General features: G+C 40.3%; 1 protein-coding gene across 4 annotated transcripts in view; it reads right to left on the bottom strand.

Annotated features, from left to right (window-relative positions):
- Positions 1–22,450, bottom strand: part of Lmpt (four and a half LIM domains protein limpet) — a 147,425-nt gene that overhangs the window by 78,952 nt on the left and 46,023 nt on the right. The window contains exon 1 of one of the 4 annotated variants that reach the window (XM_022061676.2): positions 8,901–8,977. The exons of 2 other annotated variants lie outside the window; for them this stretch is intronic. In XM_022061676.2, coding sequence (XP_021917368.1) covers positions 8,901–8,962 — 62 coding nt within the window. In that variant the 5' untranslated portion in view covers positions 8,963–8,977. Of the gene's footprint in view, positions 1–292; positions 653–8,900; positions 8,978–22,450 lie in introns of those variants that run through there. One more of the 4 variants, XM_022061672.2, reaches the window with a different exon arrangement.

Raw genomic sequence — 22,450 nt, 5'->3', positions numbered from 1 at the left:
TGACCCCCACTCAGGCCTGGGTTCAGACGCAGGTGGTTGCCTACTTCAAGGACGTAAGTTACCGCTTCCACCGTCTACACCCAAAAAAAAAAAATGCTTGTTCCCACGTTCAAGATCAGACCGCGTCACAACCCACAAGACCACACAATCCACATTCCTACCGCTGTAAAAATCTCAAATCCCACAAAACCCTACAAGGTCATATCCAAAAACACTGACAAAGTTTTGTGGTGGAAAAAGTTACATGCTTCGCATAGCTTGAGAGAGGATGGTGTTGTAAAAAACGCCTTGCCTTTCGTCCGCGTCGTCTTCATCGCAGTCGCAAGGTAACTTTGCCGGGGGCAATTGAGGGGGGATTCGGTTGCACTGATGGAATGGTGGACTATGAGACCGGGTCTTCCGTCTGACAGCGAAGTGGCGCTCTCTGGAAGGGAAACTCGCCCTCTTCTTCTGCGTCGGAACACTCACTTCTTGTCTGTTTTCCCCGGTGACATCTTTCAAAATTCCCATGGCGAAAAAAAAAAACACTTTCCACAAGACGACAGTGAGGGTGGGAAAATGTCTCAGAACACACTTGCAGACATGTGCACAGCACAAATTCGTTGCACGGACAACTGAACACTACAAACAGCAAAAACAAATGCAACACACTGTCGGCTACGTGTTTTGTAACGTACGACGAAACCAGTTCTAACCTTTGGTACGAACGACTTCAACGCAAGACTTATTATCTGCCAACCACTTCGAATAACTTATTTATCTACAAAACTTATCTCGAATTGGACACGTCCCAACAGACAGTCCAAGAAGTACTGGACTTGGGGTCTTCTTTCCTTTTACCGACTATTTATCCCCCACCACAACTTTTCCGCGTGTTTCTATCCCCCCCCACCACCATTCTCCTCTCTGTGCATAACAAGTATTCTTTTCGATTCTATGTCATGCACATACGTCAAGGTGAAGAATCATACAGCGTGAGGAACGTCCCAATGCAACGACAAGAAACCTCGCAGACCCAGCCAACATTGAAACTTCCTGTACGACTGACGTAACAATATTCTGCCGCGGTCGCCAGAATGACATCTGGCCTTCAGAACTGACGCCAGTGGTTTCAGAAATGCCCTGAGTCGGCGACCTTTCGGTGGACAGAGGTGTGTCTAAGACATCACCGAGGATTCCCAAACGTGGCTGGCTAGCTCATGACACCCCTTGCAAGAATTACGAAGGTGTTGGACACTTCTTGAGATGAAATGAGTCTTAAATGACCAGCAGAATCTATTCAAATTAACAAAAATACGTGTAACGATTTTCGAATTACGTGCAGACATACAAATACACAGAACATTAAGCCGACGCATTTATGCAACATTTAATGGCGAAAGCACCTTAAAACAGCTGCAATTATTCTTAAATTATTACATGCCATAACATTTTTTGGGAGGGGGGGGGGGGGGTAACCGGCTGATTAAATTCAGAGAAAGCAAAGTTGTTGTTACGATCAGAATATTTTGACGACCTGCCTGGGAACGTTCATGGCCTTAACCCCCCCTCCCCCCCCCCAACCACTCACCATTAATGTAATGTATTTCCTCCCATACATTAATTCGGCTTCAAAAATCCAGTCAGTCGATTACCCAAGGGGTTTTAAAATATTTTTAAAAAATGTAGCCGTACAAGGGTAGATTCATCATAAATGCTTACACAGCGCAATGGCCAACACGCAGCAATAAAATAATCAGCATGCGCGCGCAGACATTTTGAGTGAACGAAGAAATAACTGATAAACAGCAGACAGGTCGAGGGTTTATCTCGGTTTTAACTTCACGAAATTGTGAAACAACTACGTTTCAAAGCGTAATAAAAAAAAATACGTTATTTCCTAACGCTGAGCTCATTAATTCCGTTGAACACATCGCTGTTTGGTTCGTTAACACTGACATAACTTCCTCTTACGAGTGAATAAGTAACTACTTTACCCTGGAAGCCGATACGCCACAATACCTGATGCTTCGCCGACAGTGGCTTACCTGAACAATGCAACAAGTGCAAACAATGTAGTGTTTTGTTTCATAAACACGCCACCAGCTGCCAGGAGAAACTATATAATTGCATAAACCATGTCAGATGGAAGGGAGAAGCAGCTGGCTTCTCAGCATCCTAATTGGGGAGAGCTTTAGCGAACAAGAATACTTTCAGTGTCTCAACTTAATCGCAAAAACACTAAATTGCAATGCAGAGAAATGAACTCTGTCCCCCTTTCAAGTCGAAGCTCGCCTAAATAACATTTAAGGATCCAGTCCGTACCGCGAAGAAAACACTCAAGTTCACCATTACAAAGATCAACTGGTTAACGCTGTTTAAGGAAATAATCACTGTTTACAGTGAGAATCATAGTTCGTCTGATTAATATTAAAGAACTCAGTCCGTACCGCGAAGAAAACACAACACTTCACCATTACTAAGATCAAGTGGTTAACGCTGTTTAAGGAAATAATCACTGTTTACAGTGAGAATCATAGTTCGTCTGATTAATATTAAAGAATTCAGCACGTACCGCGAAGAAAACACCACACTTCACCATTGAAAATATCAACTGGTTAACGCTGTTTAAGGAAGTAATCGCTGTTTACACTGAGAATCATAGTTCGTCTGATTAATATTTAAGAATTCAGTCCGTACCGCGAAGAAAACAACACTTCACTATTACGAAGATCAACTGGTTAACGCTGTTTAAGGAAATAATCGCTGTTTATAATGAGAATTATAAGAAATATTTGACTTCAAAGAGTCAAACACACACTAACACAGCATTACTGTATTCATATGTTTCTGTATCAGACAATTGTTTTAGGCATGCAAAAATATGTAATAATTACTTAATTGGTTATAACATAAATGAAGTGTTGTGTGTATTGGGTAGAAATGTCCTATATTAGCCTCTAAACATGTTTGTGTTAAATGTCAAACAACGATTTTACGTGGCATTAAAATTAAACATTACATACAACATTTAATCAGCTTCAAAAACGAGGATAGAAGCTGGGTTTTCCTCCGAAACGTTGGCATGAAACAACAGCGTTAGCAACCCAGAAGACCAACATCGACCAGAACAAATAATTTCTACATTTTCAACCACCGCACGGAAATTCTTACGGAGGACTTGAAACCAAATAAACAATGACACATTTGATCGCAAAGTACAGCGTTCTAAGAATACTTAACGAGTAAAACTTGCTTAACTTCAAAGACACGCGGCTCTGTGATTTTATTTAATGTGGGAGTGTCAGACATGTACCAGACAGACAGACAGACACACTGCATCCTTTATCCTTCAAAGTCGAATGGTAACTGTATGTACCACCTGTTTCAACAATTAACAACTCACTTTGTATATACGGGCTTCGTATGATTCTGAGAATAAACAGCGATTAATTCCTCAAAACAGCGTTAATCAATTGAGCTTCGTAATGGTGAGGCGTTGTGTTTTCTTCGCGGTACGGACTGAATTCTTTAATATTAATCAGACGAACTATGATTCTCAATGTAAACAGCGATTATTTCCTTAAACAGCGTTAACCAGTTGATCTTCGTAATGGTGAAGTGCGGTGTTTTCTTCGCGGTACGGGCCGAATTCTTAAATATAATTCAGTTGCTCGGGGTAATTTGGCATCGGAGGGGCACAGAAGCCACACGACATGACGTCCAAGAGAGTGAAGTCAGGTAACCTTGGCGGCCATTGGGCCGTCATCCATTTGCCTATGTAATGTGCATCAAAGACTTAAGCAGATTAACGTGAAGCAATGACTACATACAACTCGAGGATGTATATTGCACGCGTTTGCGTCGGAATTATTTTCGTACTTTTAATAAAAATCTACACAGAATCTTTGAAGTTTATAATTATAACCAGCATGGGAGAGAGATCACAAATTTGTCAGAAGGAAAACGACCCGTCACATTTCATAACGACAATAATTAGCATGTAGAACTAGTAATGGGTACACGGGACTTGAATACGATATTAGTTGGATACGAACCAAGAATTCTAAAAGCAAAAGAAAGTTGTCTTCTTCAAACACTAAAACAAAAATATTTATGGAAGTAAATGAAGGGTCACGGGAAGTGTCGGGAGTAATCCACGAGGTATAAAAAGGAAATGGTATCCTTCATCGCAGTTGTCCAATTAAATATCTTTACGACTTGAAGATGTTGCCAACTTCCAGGGAGAAACGCAAGTTCGGGTTTTTGACCGCACTAAATAAAAGAAGGGTCACCTGTTCCCTCTACATTTTTAACTTGCTAATGAGTGGAATTCACCGAGTCCTCCTTGAGAAGCTTGCAGTGGTCAAGATGGAGCCCAAACGCCTTCACCCAAGACTGCCACTGCCCTGTCTGGTATCAGACGAATGCATTCCACACACTCACACCCTATTTTCTTAAGATCTATTTTAATATTATCCTTCAGCATGCGGTTCAGGTCTGACACCCACACTTTTGACCTAGGAACTAAACAGAGGAAAGTGGGCAGTTTCTCGTCACAGACATGTTTCCGATTGGAGAGGAGAAAACACGACATTTCGTTGTACAGACCGCGAGCTTGCGTGGCTTGCCTCAGTCACTCCAACCGAACTATGGTACATCACATTCAAATATACGCCTGTTATACGACACTAAATAAACTTTATAGCATATACAGCATCATTAAATAACTTATGAATCAATCCATCATCACCCTTCTCGACTCGCAACCACCCTCAACGTCTGGCTAGACAGGAGACAAACCAATGCAAAAATAACACAAAAGTTCTGGACATGAACACGTAAAAGAGAAACACATAGACGATACAGAAGGACTCAGTCACAGAACAAATACACAACAATGCAGAAATATATTTAGAAAACAGCAAACAATACAGAAGGACTCAGTCACAGAACAAATACACAACAATGCAGAAATATATTTAGAAAACAGCAAACAATACAGAAGGACTCAGTCACAGAACAAATACACAACAATACAGGAGCTCAAGAACTTTCTGGAAATCGCTCAGGCGAGCAACACTTGGGCCAGTGCATTACCATCATCTGAGAGAACAAAGGCTCACAAGGTCACAGCGTCGTCCTGGAGAAACAGTAGCACATTCATTAGGAAACATTTGCTAATTGAAACCCGATGTTGTCGCAGTGCAAATAAGATGACGTCATACAAACTGCCAGAACACACAGTTATGTTCGGGGCTAATTACTATGGCAACGCTTCTAGCAGAAAGTTTAACAATATCGTCGCTTCATTAATTGACTACCGACTCAGACAATTACGTTACCAACAAAATTTCCCAACCCCGCATTGCGACATAACCTCAAAGTATTTCATGCAGTCAAAAGTTACACAGTCTGGACTACTGACAGCGTCTTTAAAAAAATAAATTTGTAGGTGTTTAGGTAAGAATCGTGGGGATTGGCGATTATGAACCAAATATGATTTGCCCTCTGTTTCTTCGCGCGTGTAATGTTGCTTTGTCGTTGTTGGTACAGTGACACATTCTGAGGCGAAGATGGCTGTTTTCTTAGACATTGCCCCCGTGTAGTCTGCAATACGTTTACCTATGTTTCGAATGTGTTTTTGCCTCCATCATCACAGCGTCTACCAAACCACACGACATTAATCTTCATACTCGCCGCCGTCAGAACCTCAAATATTGTCGATTTGTTTGCTAACTTTATCCTACGATCTGACATTCCATTTTTAATTTTCCAAACCTAACCTGCTTACCGATTCCATTAAATAGAACGGGACAATTATTCAAATCTCTGGTAGCTTAATACTGTGGCAATGGAGATTATTCTTCTTCACAAATGAGCATTCTGTTCTAATAAAGTGCGAAGTACTTTATCACAAGCAGTTCCGGTACCCCCCCCCCCCGGGGGGGGGGGGGGGTCGCTTCCCGTTTCTAACTGCAAGTCATTGGTGGCCAGATTTTGCTCCCTAAGTGAAGAAGGAACCTCTTATGAAACTTTTATTGTACCCCACACATCATCACAAATCAAAACTTAGTCGCGTTCTGGAATTAATTCACGGGATCAACCCCTTAAAGTCCCCCCGTGGTAACCATATGTACCACTTACTTCAACAGACAGTAACTCTGCATTTTTAATTGATAGGTTTCATAAGATTCTCAGGAAAAAAAATACTGATTTCTAGGACACCGTTTAGACGTTTGTGTGTTTTAGAAGGACGTAACGCAACCCTGGAGACCCCAGTGCATTGCGGGGTTGTCTTCCCGTCACGTGTGTTTGCGAAACACTAGCAAATTACGGCAATTTTATTCGAAAATTTACTGCAGTAAACAAGACAACAGGAAAGGGGGCTGATTAATAAAGCCGCGGCGTACTTAGATGGTTGTCGTGATAGAGCCAAGCACATACTACCTTCTAGAACAAAGACAATACTGGAAGTCAGAATATTCAGACCTCGAGGTCCTCAGATCGCGTGAGAAACTTCCAAATGTAGCGATTCCTAGGCTCCATTTCGCGTTGTTCATTCAACGACGCTGTCAGGGTCTCAGAACATTTTATAAAGCGTCGAATGAAAGAATGGTTAATAAATTGACGTAATTAATTGAAAATGAAATATAAAAATTTAATAACACAGACAAATTTTGGCTAAGACCATGTAAAATGGATGACAGGAGAAATTGTTATTAGAAACATTTTTAATTATCATCCAGGAGGAAAAAGACACATTGAACGTCATAGAAAAAGACGGACAGATTCCGTAACATCAATTTCAGAAGAAGGAATATACGAAATGAATCAGTCGTGGCCTAATTTTATAATCTCTGAAATTGCCTGGAGGGGGCTGAGGAATCATGGTAAGGATTGCCGACAATCTAACCCGGGACCTCCCAAATACGAACCAGAAGTGATAATCATTCGATCAGGTTCCGTCGGATTCCAGACTCTGGAAAATATCGTTTCCCGCCGTCAAAATAAAGAAAGAGACAGATGGGAGACCAGAATTAGCTAGCAGCTGTCAGTTCGTAATCACTGACCTACAGGCTCTCCGTAAATATGGTGTTCCTTTCCTCAATCGTGACGTCACAGCTTGCCACGTGTCTGCATATTGTCGAGGCGAGACTTTTTATGATGTTACTACAGATGTCGATGTTGGTTTTCTAAGTTGTACCGCTGAATGGATTTGTGGGTACATAACAGGTCCAAATACCAATGCCTACAGAAAACGTGGCCCAAAACGGAGTCACAACACAAGACCAACAACATCAATGCCACGGCCGCGAGATGTTTAAATAAACAATAAACAAAATACGACCGAAACTATCACGTGATAATCGTAATTAAAACTACGCTGATTTATTTTTATTACGCCCACAACTTATTAAATAAAAGAACAGTATATTCTAGCAATAAATCACATTTTCTCTCAAATACCTGAGCCCCCTAGCGTAATCCAAAGAGTAAATTTGGAGGTTGCATAACGACGTTTATTCAACTGCACGTGTTAGTCCACACAGCGCCAAATGAGATGATGGAGAAAGAACCAATCTTGGCCTATCTGACAATAAGATACACGGCAGTGGGGCTGAGAAAAACCATGAAAATATCAGTCCGGATAACTCTAGGCCGCGATTACAACCTAAGATTTCCAAAATCGAAGCACGAATCTCAGAGGTTCTAAAATAATGGAAACATACAGCGGAGACTCTCTTTAGAAGCTTACAGTTGCTTAGTTAACCCAATAAATTTTCCGTCCTTCATGTAACCCAAGTTTTCATCATCGTGTCAACAAAATTTATCGTCCTTATCTTCAGCTAAATAAAATCCAAAACACCTTCACACTCTATTTTAAAGATACATTTTAATATTATCTTGTTTGTACAAAGCAGTGTTTTCCTCTCAGGTGTTACGATTAAAAATTTTCTATTTCTCATCTCTCCATGCGTGCTACATACCCAGCTCATCTCACTGGTGCTCTTCATTATATCACCCAACCTCCTGTTACTCCGTTCTGACTTCACAGATGCAGCAGCGAGAAATATTCAAATTATAAACACTCATAAAATGCAAACGTCGTGCAGACACCCCCCCCCCCCCACGAACAAATGAGCGCACGTCAAAATTGAATCAGGAAAGACTGTAAGTCTATAAATACACCGCGAATCCTGCTCTACAAGTCAGGTCGTGTTGATTACCCCTTCCCCAAAATCTGAACCACAAAGTTTGTATCTGAAAAATTAATTAAATTCCTTTATTAGAGTGTTTTCCAACGACGAGAATCCTATGACAAAGAAACACTATTACACATACAGTGAAAAAAACCAAACCAAATTACAAATCGATTTAGAGGTTTCATCTATTAAATAAGTATACTGAAAGGTAGTATTATTTTTGCTATAAATATTAAAAAAAAAAAAAACCCTGCACATGTCACCAAAGGGACTATTTTAGCGCACTTTCAATGTTGAACGTTGGAAAATTATCTTATTTGCCTTCAAGGCACACAAATTACGTCAGTGTCCACGACAGACTGGCAATTTATGTTGCCCTTGAATACATGAACACGAAATGAATCATCGATATGTCGTCGCCTGGAATAAAGCTTTCTCAAATTAAAACAAAAGTAGACCATAATTTCGTAAAATATCAAACTGGAAAAGTAACTATAACATAAATGGGCAAACGAGAATTAATAATAATCATCATAAAAGCTGTTGTCTTGTGTGGTAAAGAATTTATTTTATATTCCTCGGATTTAAGTGGTCTGGAAAGTTCACGAAGCATCCGCGACTGATTTACGAGCCCAAAAACAAATTGGACGCGTAATCTCCCCCCGTCAGCCGGTAAAGAAACTGTCCCGACAAGAAACGCAAACACGTGCTTACCTTCCATCGCAATTACAAGCGACCATCCCAGTTCGTCTCCAGTCTTGCCACTTGCACAGCATTTCTGTTGACAAATATCTAAAGTCCCTCTATTATAAATCACACACGCGTAGCATCACTCATCAATTCCTCTTAAACTAACTTCAACACATTAATAAAATTACGCGACATAATTCAATGCATGCACCAACAAAATTCAATCTTCCGTCAAAAAATATAACGAAGAACAATAACAATTTTATATCGTATAAAAACAAAACCACATGTTCACTATATAAGAGCAAACTTCATTAATAAAACCGCACTTATTAAAATAATTCAACTTAAAAACTATTATCGCAATAGTATACGATCACAAATTAAGAAAAAAATACTTCTGTGGCCCACATTAATTAGTACACGTTGATTATATGGAACGAAACAAAACACGGTAGCTCAGCGACAGCTTCTGACATCACGCGCTGACACATTCATTTGTTCGCCAACACGACGTTCACACTGTGTGTGTGCGGGGCAATTGTGTAATGCGTGCGCATCCATACATTTTACACATAATACGTGCAGAATGTAACTGGTGAAAGCAGACACAAAACTGAGATTTTAATAGGGGAATAAAACAAAGAACAGTTCTTTAGTCTGAAATTCACGAATTGCCACTGAGCGCCGCTTCCATTACACACGAAACTAAAGCTGAGAGAGGGAAGAAAGAGAAACGCAAATAAAAAAAATTGCGAAATGATGTTCCTTGTCACGAGAACCTTTGTCTCCCCCACTCCTTTGTTTCCCTCTGAACGTTACGCGCCGTCGCTGTTCTATTGTTACGATAACCGCGTCGTCTCTTTCGGCGCCACGTCGCCATAAGGTAGACGTCACTTTAATGTGTTACATGACAAATAAAATGACAGATTCTCCACTTCGGGTTGGACATAAAACGAAATATAACACTACGTAAGTGGCCCTTCCAATTATGAAGTGGACTAGCGTGTCCTAACTTCGCGAAGACACGAGAGTCAATTGTTTCGCTGTAACAAGATTTAATCTGGCATTGCTGAAGCCACGTTGAGTATGTTAAGTTCCTCGAAGAAAGTGCTCCACTTTCTTCTGAAATACGTGTAAACAGTGACTACTCTTACATAACACCTTCAGGGCATTAAGAATTCTTCCACGCTTGGGAATGTAGCGTAATAGCAGCGCGGAAAAAGGCTGGAAGTTAAAAAAACACATAACTGATACATTTCAAGACTGAGGTTAGTTAATTTCCTCCATGGTTGATAAGCTATTGTTGCACAAATGATCGTTATCATGGAGAAGGGACGTGCTTTCGAACAGTCGACAGAACGTCATATTCTGAGAACTTCCACCATACTTGTGGAACAGAGAGAAAAACTATGCATGCAGTTTGGTTTCCGCTTTTCATAAAAACGTCGAAGTTGTTAAAGTTCAGATATAAACAAACACGACGTTTCAAGTTTGTTTCTCTTCTGTTACCGAAGATCATTGTGAGAGTTCGAATCGACGGTCAGTTAATGAATGACAACAATGGACTCTTCTCCAACTGTTTATTGAACTGAAGTTTCAAACACGTAACATTTCAACAATGGGCAGATACAACGTTTTCGCTGCCCACCACTGAATTCAGGGCTAATTCTAGCCTGTGATAAAATCGCGAATTACGTAAACTTTTACAATTTCTTTTTTCTTTACAAGTCTCGTTGGAATGTGACTCACAGATTGCCGGCAGTTGGATTTTAAAACACATTCTTTCGCGGATTGTGGTGTTCTCTGACTTACGATGCAATGCAATTGTTCCAGATGGCCATCTACGTATCGGAAGACCCTATGGTCTCCATCTTCACAGTTATCATTCATTATCTTACGTCCTTTCTCTCGTGATTGGTTAACGCTGTTTGCTCAGAGTATCATATGAGCCACAAAAAACACTGTGGGTGAAATTTAGCGTTACTGATAACTTTATGTACCACCGGATGTAACAATCGCTCAAATGATTCTCTGAATAGACAGCGACTGTTTCCTTAAACAAAATTAACAAACTAATCGGTGACGTGACGAACGTCGTGTCGTGTTTTCCTTGGTGTTTTGAAAGTGTTTCAAGTCTCGAAGTTCGAGTGTGTATTGGGGGGGGGGGGGGGGGGTACTTGTTTCGCTATCGATGTCATGGCGCATGGTGGGCATTAATGTGGCTTCAGATTGGGGAAAGTATTTCAAATATTTCTCGCACAATTATGAAAAATCTGCATTAAAACACGAGAAATGTCGCTACGTAACGTCTTCACGAGATCAAATACGCATATTACTTATAACGTTCTTGAGCTTCGGAAGTTTTTTCTGTTTCCTTCCTCAGGATAAGATAAGAATTCCTACTCTGTTGGCACTCTCTTCCAGGCTTCTTCACACAGGATGAAAGAAAGACCTATTCCGACACCAATAAAAATAAGCATGATAAAAGTTTGCTGCATTTAAACGTTCAGAATTTCAGAAATTCCCCCCCCCCCCAAAAAAAAATAATTTAAATGTTATTAACTTGGCAAATGTAATTTTATATTTTCGTCCCATAAACTACAGAATGTTGACCCTTCCAAATTGTGTCAGCAATCCTGGGCCTCTATCCACAACCTACGCCACACATCTGTCATGGTAACAAGACGCCCCATAAACTCCGTCACTACCTCGTCTCGGGAGGATCCGACCTCGTTCTTTCCACAGTTCATCTGTTATCTAACCCACTTACATCCACTGCCATCAACCCCCCCCCCCCCCACCCCAAGAGGCAGCTGTGATAGCATTCAACAAACTCCATCCGCTGATATATATAATATCAAGCTCTGTTCACACTGGTTTCATAAGCGGCAAAACACGACATTTGGCTTCTACACACACACACAGGCCTTCTTCAGTGTCACCGTAGCTTGAATTTGAATTCATACAATTTTTTTTTCTCATTAAAAATCCTGTCTTCTTCACTGATCCTACAAATTACTCACAACTGTAATAATTTTAAATTGTGATCAAATTTTTCAAAACAAGCAATAAAAAAGTGACATTCCAGGTTTACGTGGTGTTTTCTGGGACGTTTCGCGGTGTAATCACGTAGAAATTTATAGACTAATCGCCCTGATGATGGAAGCAGTAAGAACTTTCGAAACGCCAATAAATCTATACCGGACTACGCAATGTTACATTCAAGAAGACAGTTTTCTGAAGCAACAAATTATATTAAAATTTCAAGGTCAAGCCTGTCAGTTTCGCTGCTTGATGCAGATAACGCGAACTTGGGCGGGTATCCGATGTAACTTTGGGTGTGGCCGAAATGCATTTCATCATGACGGGACCAATGCTGGAGTGTGAACAATTACGTCATTACGAAGCATAAAGAGAAATTAGAAGGATAATGAGACACGAAGAGAGGGAAGAAATTAATTAAGAAAAATAAAGAAAAATAGGAAACCTGAGAGACTATCAGCTTCTGGGTGACACTTTTTTTTTCCTTTCCATGGAGATACTTTATTGCAAAAACGCGCATTCTCCGGAACCTTCGGAACACCAATGTTTCCTCTCGTTTCTTGTTCCGTGTCGCCGTGAAATTCGACTCGCCCGCAGGAACAGAAGTACTTAAACCTGGGGAGACAGCGCAGCGGAAAAATAAGGGGCATTTCCGCCCAGCGGGAGGCTGGCATTTCATCACTTCAAGCCGAGGCGATGTCCATCGATTTTCGTATCTAGAGGCGCGGTGGGACATCCGACGAGTTTGATTTAGCGTCATTTTCTCTCCGACTTCTGGCAGTGTTAAAAAGAGTCCGACTTCCTTTAGGAAGCCCGGATACTGTCCCTCAAAATATTAATATTTAAAAAAAATAGTAAAATAGTTTTAAATACCAAAAATGTCTCCTTGCAAATTTACAACATCCAATTGTCCTTCGGTTATCTGATTTGGACAGAGACTCCTATAAAATACGCCACTTTATTATCCGGCAATACAATGATCATGTGAATGTCAAAATTGCGTCTTTCGACATTATCATTCCATCTTCAGGTAATGGCGCATGACAGAAAACAGAACTACCATGAGCACAATAAATTTTTCGAGTTCAATAAGACGTGGGAAAATATCTTGCCCAGCTGAGCAACTATTAACGTCTCAGTAATAATTCTACCCCGCTGAGTTAGTTTTCGAAAGAAAAAAAAATACATCACCAACGAAAGGGCGACATTGCTGTTTGATATACAGAGTGTCCCACAAGTTCAGAATCATAGCAGAACTCTGTTATTTGGCAAGATAAGTGATCACGCAAATCACGTTTTTGCAGTCTCAAGTGTTGAAATGTTTTTACATAGGGTGAGCAATTAAGACGCTACACTATTTTACATTGTTAATAGTAAAAACATCATGGCGACGTTAACATGACAGTAAAAGAGAGATGCATTTTCAGAATTTCTTGTAGTGCCTGCGTCTCCTTCCCCCTACTCTGAAAACACGTACCCTTCCCGCTGTAACAAAAAATTGTCAACATCGCCAAACATCGAATAACAAAGTTCTCCAAAAGCCCTGAACTTACGAGACACTCTGTATATTAGGATATTATTTATTGTGGTATTTGCGTTAAGCCTGAAAAGTAAAATGTTAGTTTCTGCATATGCGTCAACCGGTGGCAACAAGAAAATTCCAGATAAGATAAAAATACTGAACGCGATATGTCACATTCCATCTATTATTCTGTAATGACGTTGGATTATAAGAGCATCAGCGCGAGTGTACACTTGTGTGACACAATCTTCTGTCTCTCAAAATAGAATTATCGACTTTATAATCGACTCTTTTTTATCGACTGCTGTCATTGACGCCAGCTGATCGACAGTCACATTTACGGAAATTACGACAACGATGAATTCTGTACTAGCCTTTTTTTTAATGAAGATGTATCAACTGCATTATCAGTGGCGTCGAACGAGAAAGCAAAGATGAGATGAGATAAACAGGAAAGAGAGAAAATTCTGGTACCCGCGGACTGGGTCACGGAAAACATCGACGGGAATATTCGGACCTAAGAGGGATTAATTAAGAGACAGGGAGTCGAGAAAAGTGCCTAATGAGGAGGTTCATAACCTAACTCTTCACTAGACATTACTAGAGTGATCAAACCAACGAGTATGACACAGGCAGGGCTTATAACAAGCATCGGTAACATGAGAAATTAATACAAAATTATAATCGGAAAACCTGAAGCGAAGAGACCATTTCTAAGACCAAGTTATGCGTGGGAGAAAAATACTGAAACGTATCGTGAATAAATAGGATGGCTGGATTCATCTCGCTGATAGTGACCAATAGCTGGCTGTTGTGAACACGGCAATGAACATTCTGAGTCCATAAAAGACTAGGAATATCTTAACCATCTGAATGTCTATTATCCCCTCGATAATGAATCACTATAGGCCACGGCCAACATAAAACAGATCGCACTATGCATTAACCGAATGTAATCTGATCTTAATTTACGCTTTAATGCGATATTAATGTAATATTCCGGTATATTTCCGCAGGTACTAAGTAAAATCAGTAAAATACTTCGGGATAGCAGGTGACGTGGTCGGACATCGAACTGAGTATCTCCCAAATGCCAATGATAATTTGGAGGCCTGTCAGTACCGGTTCGTTGTGTTGGGATTCGAACAGGGTACTTTACAAATACAAAACTAGGCTAGGCTGTAACTTGTAGTTGCATGTCCTTATGAAAGGCCCCTTCTCCGTGTGAAGAAGCCACCACGCACATCACAAGCGCCTTATAAATATCGACTTTCTTTGACTCTCCACTGCTCTAAATAACCAGCTTGAAATGTGTGAATAGAGACATTTCCACACGTCATTCAATTTGATTGCTAAATTTATCATACGCTTGTTTCCACACACTTCGGTTCTAGCTTTCTCGTAAATATAAAACCCGCCAAGTTTCTGTCTTTCAAACCCACACTGTGGTCCAGTTCTTCACACTTCTATTCTGTTATCAAAACTGCAACTTTCTTGTAATAACTTTCATGATTACGTATTTGCTATATGTTCAATCCAATCACTGTCTCCTTAAAACTTCCGGGTGATTTTTATTCGGGGGATCCATCACTCACTTCAGGATATACACGAAGGAGTACCTGAATGACCACGCCCCCTCCCTGACCGATGGATTAGTAGTTTTATTCCGTACAATCGGCCACAGCGATCACCGGACTTCAATTTCTGTAGATTTCCACGTATTGAGCTGCATAAATAACATGGCGAATGAAAGCAAAATGAATTTAAAACACGAACTACTTTATTTAATGGTCTACGCAAAGAAGCATGAATGACTCTTATTTAAGGTCCAAATCATCTTGAATTTAAAATATCTCCGTATTATTATTATTTATTTAGTTTTCTGTCTGACGACAGGTCCATATGAACAGGATCCTTCCATCCTTTTCTCGGACTGGGACCTGTTCATATACGTTCTTGGCAGATGATCCAGAAGTGGTTTGCCATTGCCTTCTTCTGTGTGTGAATGGAGTAATTGTTGGGATGCCACGGAGGAAAACTCCGTGTTGCCTAGACCACGGCCTTGCCCAACACAAGTTATAAATTCGGGCACCGCCGGGAATCGAACCCGAGACCCCGTCGAAAAGTAATGGCATAAAGTCGCTGGAAATCCTAAAACGACTAACACAATTTCAAACAGCTGATTTAATGGGCGTGTTCTGTTTCAGCATGTCATTATCATGATAGACGCTGTCTGACTGTTTCATTGTGGATAGTACACACTTTTAAAAAAAAAACAATAAATTCTCGCGCTGGTGCCAAAGCTGGCGGAGAATTGAAACAATGAACTTTGCGTAACAAAAGAAGCTGATATCTGTTTACTGCAACAATAACAGCCTGTCATTTAACACGAACGCCTTGCTAATAGACTTTATTACTCCACAGAACGGAAAGGTCACAGCGCGGCCTTTCGCTGGCAAAAACATTAACATTCTACGGTCGTAACAAGTAGCAACTCGGTTACACAATAATAGAAACACACGGCGACAATTGTTGCCAGTCTTACGGCAAGCATCTACACGATATCTGAGGTTTACAAGACGGCGTCATAACCCAGAAGACAACAATCCACAAACAACTACATTTTATAAGCCTGTAAAGGTTGTATTTCATGTTGACGCCAAGTGTACGGTTATACCCTGGGCGTACAATTATTTTAATCATCGACATAGACATTTAGTAACTTAAGTTTAAATACTAAACGTGTCAGAACTAAAATTTGATTAAATTACTACGTGTAACCATAGTTACGAGTTATCTGTAGTAATGGCCGCCTATAATAAATAACCTAGTCATTGGACTGGGAAAAAAAAAAAAAACATTTGTGCTGATTCGGTCTGTGGCCTTCGAAATATCTGACAGCGGCCAGTATCTCAGTTATCGCAGATAACAGGGGGATTAATTCGGATGATGAAACTTTTATGGCTTCTGTTAATCCAATAAAACTGCTGTCATTGTCTATGAATCAGGGCGGTGGAAGATAATTCTAGTGAGATAGTTGCAGGAACACGGGATCCTTGGGAACATGGGTTTGATTTTAAAGAAAATGAAACTGTCCACATTACGGTCACGCAATCTAAGGCAGAATTAATTTAAGGAGAAACATGTTCATCGAGAAACTGATATTCGCTCGTCTGGTCAGTATTCATAACAGCCGTTCCAAGATCCCTGTCGCGTGTCATATGAATCGACTCCACATCCACCACACTGTTCCTACAAGATCCATTTTAATATTATCCTCCTCTTTGTTGCTAGGTTTCCGAAATGAATTTATCTCTCCCATGCGCACTACATGCCCTACCCATCTCACCCTCCTTGATTTGATCATCTAATAACAAAACCTGGTGACGATTACAAATTATGAATCTCCACCCTCGTGTCACTTCGCCCCTTTTACGTCAAAATATTCCCCTTACCACCCTCTTCTCAGACACCCTCAATATGTGACGATGTTCTTCGGGGTTGTGACTCCGCGTGAACTTGTAAGTGGATACCAACGTTTCGGAGGGACATTCTACATCCTTCTTCGGGGTAGAATATTTTTTTGTGTGTACAAATTTGGGATGGCCAATTCAATATCTTCGCATCTATTTCGACTTATGAAAACCTCGAAAACACAATCGCAAGAGCCAGGGCCACCAAACGTTTAACAGGGAAGTTAACTGATTCAGTATAATCATCAGACTGTCAGGAAAAACTGAGTTGAAACTCCGCTCAGATTTTATGTAGTGCGTATGAGAAACAAAGGAGCTCTTGGGAATATATTTTTTTTAAATTATTATTATTTTGTAGGTTCTTCATTGCGAGCTGTGGGGGGGGGGGGGGGGGGGGGTTCTACATTGTGAAAATACGTAAGGTAGCCACAAATACGTTCCCAAAACGAAAGACACGTGGAGAATAGGATACTTCCAGGACAAAAATACTGCCACGTAAAAATATACCGTCATTTGCTTACGCTCAACACGTATATACACAGCACAGCCGTTCGCAAGACGCTCACAGTCGCTCACCTAGTCAACACGCTCCCCGAATTACGTGTAGTCCGAATGTTCGTCACCTTGTTCACAACAGCACACACGTAAGCGGATCCTGACCAAACCATATCACTCCATCCGCGGCTGAATGGATCTTCATTAAATTTTACATTCGGGAGTTTTACTAAAATACGAACATACATTCCAAGTTTGGTTAAAATCGGACAACAATAAAGGGGACTCTTTTCAGGGGGGTCTGACTTGGTAATGAATTTCTAAGGTACCTTGGTCACAACAGTTTCTATGGATTCCTAGGTTAAAGGTTAAAGGTCAAAGGTCAGACTAGTTCATGTGTATCTTAAACTGGTTTTGCACTAATTTTACAGGGCAAGAAATGAATTTCCGATGCATAAACACGTGAATGTACAACAAGAGACAAGATTCACGTGTTCTGTGGGCCGTCACATGCAAAGTAAGTCAAGGTGAAACTCGGCGAGCCACGCCCAAGGTAACATTCAACATCAGCATGAAAGTTTTAACTCTTCAAAACCCAGTGGTAATTATATGTACCATATGCTTTAACAATCAGCAATTCTTCACTTAGCTCACAGAGTGTATTTATGTGTTTCTTACGATTATGAGAACAAACAGCGATTATTTCCTTAAACCGTGTTAACCAGTTCACGGTAGAAACTGAAGTATTAAATATGACGAGTGGGCAGTGCCTGAGAACATTGAAATCCAAAAATTTGTTCCCTGTTTTCCTTGCTAAATGTCCCGTCTCTCGTCAGGATAACTTTACACCTCACACAAGAAACAAATCAGTGAGTACACAAAATTGTCCCAAAGCCAAAACAGAAGAGACCACTTCGAAGACGTAGACATGCACGGGAGAATAATATTAAAATGGTCCTGAGAACAATATGGTGTGCGCTGGATTAAAATGGCACAGGACAGGACACGCTGGAGGGCTTTTGTAAACACCGTAATGAAACTTAGATAAGTTTTTCAGACTGGCTGGTAGAGTGTAGTGTTTTCTTTGCGGTAAGGACTGAAATCTTAAATATTATTCAGCCGAGCTGCGGCTTCAAACGGTTTAAACAAGGGCAGCTGTGCCAGTCTGCTGGTCCAGGGAGGAAGTTTCCTGCCAGAGACAGGCGTTGCTATATTTACTGAGCAATCTCTGACGTGTCTGAACTAAACGGGCGCCTAACACCGGTTCACATCTGTGAGGATCTGTATGTTATTTAGAACTATCAACAGTTTCCAGGGGAAGGGGCAAATCTTATTAACACTTTTTAAAATAATATACAAACATGATAATATGAACGTGATATCGAAATTCTATTTCTTACAATTAAAGTGTAATCACGTTTAGATTGAATTTTTTGGGACTTACGACCGTTTAACATGACATCGGCGAACCTAACTGTACAGCAGACACTTACTGGTTGTTTCGCGACCATTTTTAAAGTCAATGTAAAAGGACAAACGTATCTGATCGATTGTTTATCACAAACTGATTGTTGACAGAACAGCATCGATTCAGACGGTCTTGACTTTGAATTACAAACTCTACATTGTTTTGGAGCACCCTGTACATTCGTGAGCAGCTGCTAAAGAGTCTACACGACGGCAAACCTCAGAAGATCTTCACTGTAAAAACCTCAAATCTAAACAAATTTGTCTCCCAATTAAAAAGAAACAAAGTGCAGTGGCCCCCCCCAAAAAAAATCCTAATGCAACCATAAGAGCGAAAATGAATCCTAATTGTCATTTAACAAAAAATTAAACAATGTAATTAGGTAATCAAACACGATCAAATTCGCCATTGTTACAACTTTCTATACTAAAACATACGCAAACTACAGACAATTATGAGGCCCCGTAATTGTCCTACACCCACAAAACATCTAATTGTTGCGGGTTTGCAGCATACGCAGACACAGAAACTTACACCTGAGGCTAGTAGAACAGACACGAAGACACACTGATAGAATGCAAAGTGTCAGATCCTGTCGCTGGAGGCTGCGTCCGTCTTTACACACAAAATTCATCTGACGTCTCTCAAAACATGATTCAGAACTGGTGGTTGTGGATCGAGTCCAGGTCTTTCAAAACGTCTACTGTAGGTGTGCGTAAAAGTGTGGGTTGTTACAATGATGATGTGGTGCGATGTTAAACACTTCCTGTCTCTAACTTGTTTAAAACTTTTTTATTTTAAAACGAATGTTAATGCGATAAGCAAACAGCTTGGCCGTGAAACGCAATTGGTACATTTTTATGAACGTAATTTCAAAGTTGGTAGGTAGCCAGCTCCATAATTTATTCTGAGGCACATCGTTTCCACAAATTACACCGCGTCCTTTTTACGAGAGATTTTTGTTTTTATATTTATTCACTCACGTTATGAAATTTCCCTCCCGTGTGGTAACACTGTAAACGTAACACAGCATACTTAAAAGACTCTACCATCCCTTCAGGAGCTTCTACCTGCCTTAGCTGTGGGCACTTTGAAAAATAAGTAAAATAATTGTAGGATTTGAGGTTTTCACGGCGGTGAGTATGAAGATGGCTGTCTTGTAGTCTGGCAGAAGTTTACAAACGTTTACGAAGTCCTTACTGCCTTCATCATCAGGATATGGACTGAATTGATTTCGGTCGAGAAAGGAATTAGTAACCGGGTCCTTGTAAACATTGAAACAAACACTTTCCAGACGAGATGGCTGTTGAGCGCCTGAATAAGAACTCTGCTTCGTAGGGTTCATAGCTCATTATTACTTTTTTTTAATATTGTAAGATACAGGAAAAAAAAACACTACACGTAAATGCGGCTTTTTTATCGTAATGAAATGTAGGACAGACGTAAATGAAAAATGACCTTACGCTTGATTCAGCTTCCGAAGAATTCCTGCGATGACACAGTGTCTGGTGTGTGTCTGTGTAAAAGAAATCTAACTTTGTAACTGCAAGGAACTGCATCTTCTTCAATACCTTGTTATTAAGAACCGTTTATTTACATCTGCTGAATGTATGCCAAGACAGACATCAAAATTATTAAGACTCACTGACAGATTTATTTCTACAGTTTTATACATTAGAAACATGACGAAAGACTGCAGGGGAAAAAAAAAAAAGTTTTTGAATCAGGAAGAGAAGGTCGTGTGTCCTACTTCTAGACGATAGAACACAGGGCATTTTCGACGTTTCCGTCAACTCTGAATGTGCCTTCGGAACATCATTAAATCATACTAACGGAAGAAGAATCCCGTTGAAATTCAACGTGGAATTACTTATTCCCTATTCATCTCTTATTTCCACTCCACATTTAATTTATCCCTTTCAAACATTTATTCAGTTTTAGAATTACTACTGAAACCTGCTTCGACACTGTTTCTCTCATTAACTGTGATTACGTAAGGGACAGAGTGACATGAGAAAAACGCAAAATTAAGAGCTTCGCAGTTTGTACTCTTCACTATTCATTATTCGAAAGCTAAATTCGAAAATACTGAAATGGGCGGGGACTTAAGAAATAAGAAATGCGTGCAAAATTGTACTTGGTAAGCCTCGAGGGATGAGACAATTTGAAAACCTACAAGGAAATTGAGGGATAATTATTTTTTTTTAGTGTTCTGTCTGACGACAGGTCCATATGAACAGGATCCTTCCATCCTTTTCTCGGACTGGGACCTGTTCATATACGTTCTTGGCAGATGATCCAGAAGTGGTTTGCCATTGCCTTCTTCTGTGTGTGAATGGAGTAATTGTTGGGATGCCACGGAGGAAAACTCCGTGTTGCCTAGACCACGGCCTTGCCCAACACAAGTTATAAATTCGGGCACCGCCGGGAATCGAACCCGAGACCCCAGGATTACAAGGCCAGCGTTCTAATCGCTAGACCACCGTGGCGGTTTTGAGGGATAATATTAAATTGAATCTTGGGAAAATAGGAATGCGGGGTGGGGACTGGATTAATCTGGCTCAAGGTCGAGCCCGGTGGCGGGTTATTGTAAACACAGGCTCCATAAACGTCGGGAATTTCTTGACTAGCTGAGCAAGTTAGCTAATTGGTTACGCATTAATGGGATATAATAATGTAAGATCGAAACTTAAACGGGAGAAAGACGCATTACTGCCAACTGCGAATCTGAAACACAAAGCGTCTCACGACTTTCACAATTTCCTCCGCCACGTGTAAATAGCAGACGACACGTGTCCTGAATCGCACGTTTCGTTACCAGCAAGTTGCCCACCCTGCGTTATACAGAGAATTTGTCGTCGGGATTAAAACCCCAGACCTCGTAGAAAAACCGGCTAATGCCAACATGGCACTAAGCCTCAACATGGCCCACATTACGTAAATAACAGAGAAGTATATTTGATTATTGGGATACGAAACGTCTGGCAGTGTGCCTACATATCAGGGGAGTATTTCTAGACAGCCTATTTATAAAAATAATAAAATAAAATTGTTTCCTGCTGAAAAAGATTTTATGAAACAAAAATTACTGAGACAGGTTTGTATGAAAGCAAAGACGACGATGACGATGACGATGATAATAATAATAATAATAATAATAACAGATGGTTGCAAATAAAGATACGAATGTAAGCTCTTCAGGATGCTTCGTTTTGAACTGGAAATGATTGTACCATCGTTTTACATCTATCTTTCAGTCTAAACGATAAGTGACGTGTGTATTTTCATTATGGTTATAACAGATGTGTGTATGAATGAATATACGAGCATGTATTTCGTTTCACTTCAAAACAATTACAGCAGAAGCCTCGTCTACTTCAGAATACGCAGGTCCCGCTCCGAAGTGAAACTTTGATAAGCGAGTCGCTATTTCTCATAAGCGCAATGTTATAACTGGGGGGGGTTTACGTTCCTGAACGAGTGTAAAACGGACAGAAAACTTAAAAAAAAAAACAATTTAATTAAGTAGAATTTGAGGTTTTCACGGTGGTGAGTCCGTAGATGTCTGTCT

The sequence above is a fragment of the Zootermopsis nevadensis genome, unplaced genomic scaffold (genome assembly GCF_977971745.1).
Source record: "Zootermopsis nevadensis isolate Lab colony 2312 unplaced genomic scaffold, Znev_1.0 Znev_ptg000061l, whole genome shotgun sequence".
NCBI lineage: Eukaryota > Metazoa > Arthropoda > Insecta > Blattodea > Termopsidae > Zootermopsis > Zootermopsis nevadensis.
Note: the sequence above shows the minus strand (reverse complement) of the source record. Positions and strands in the feature narration are given on the sequence as shown.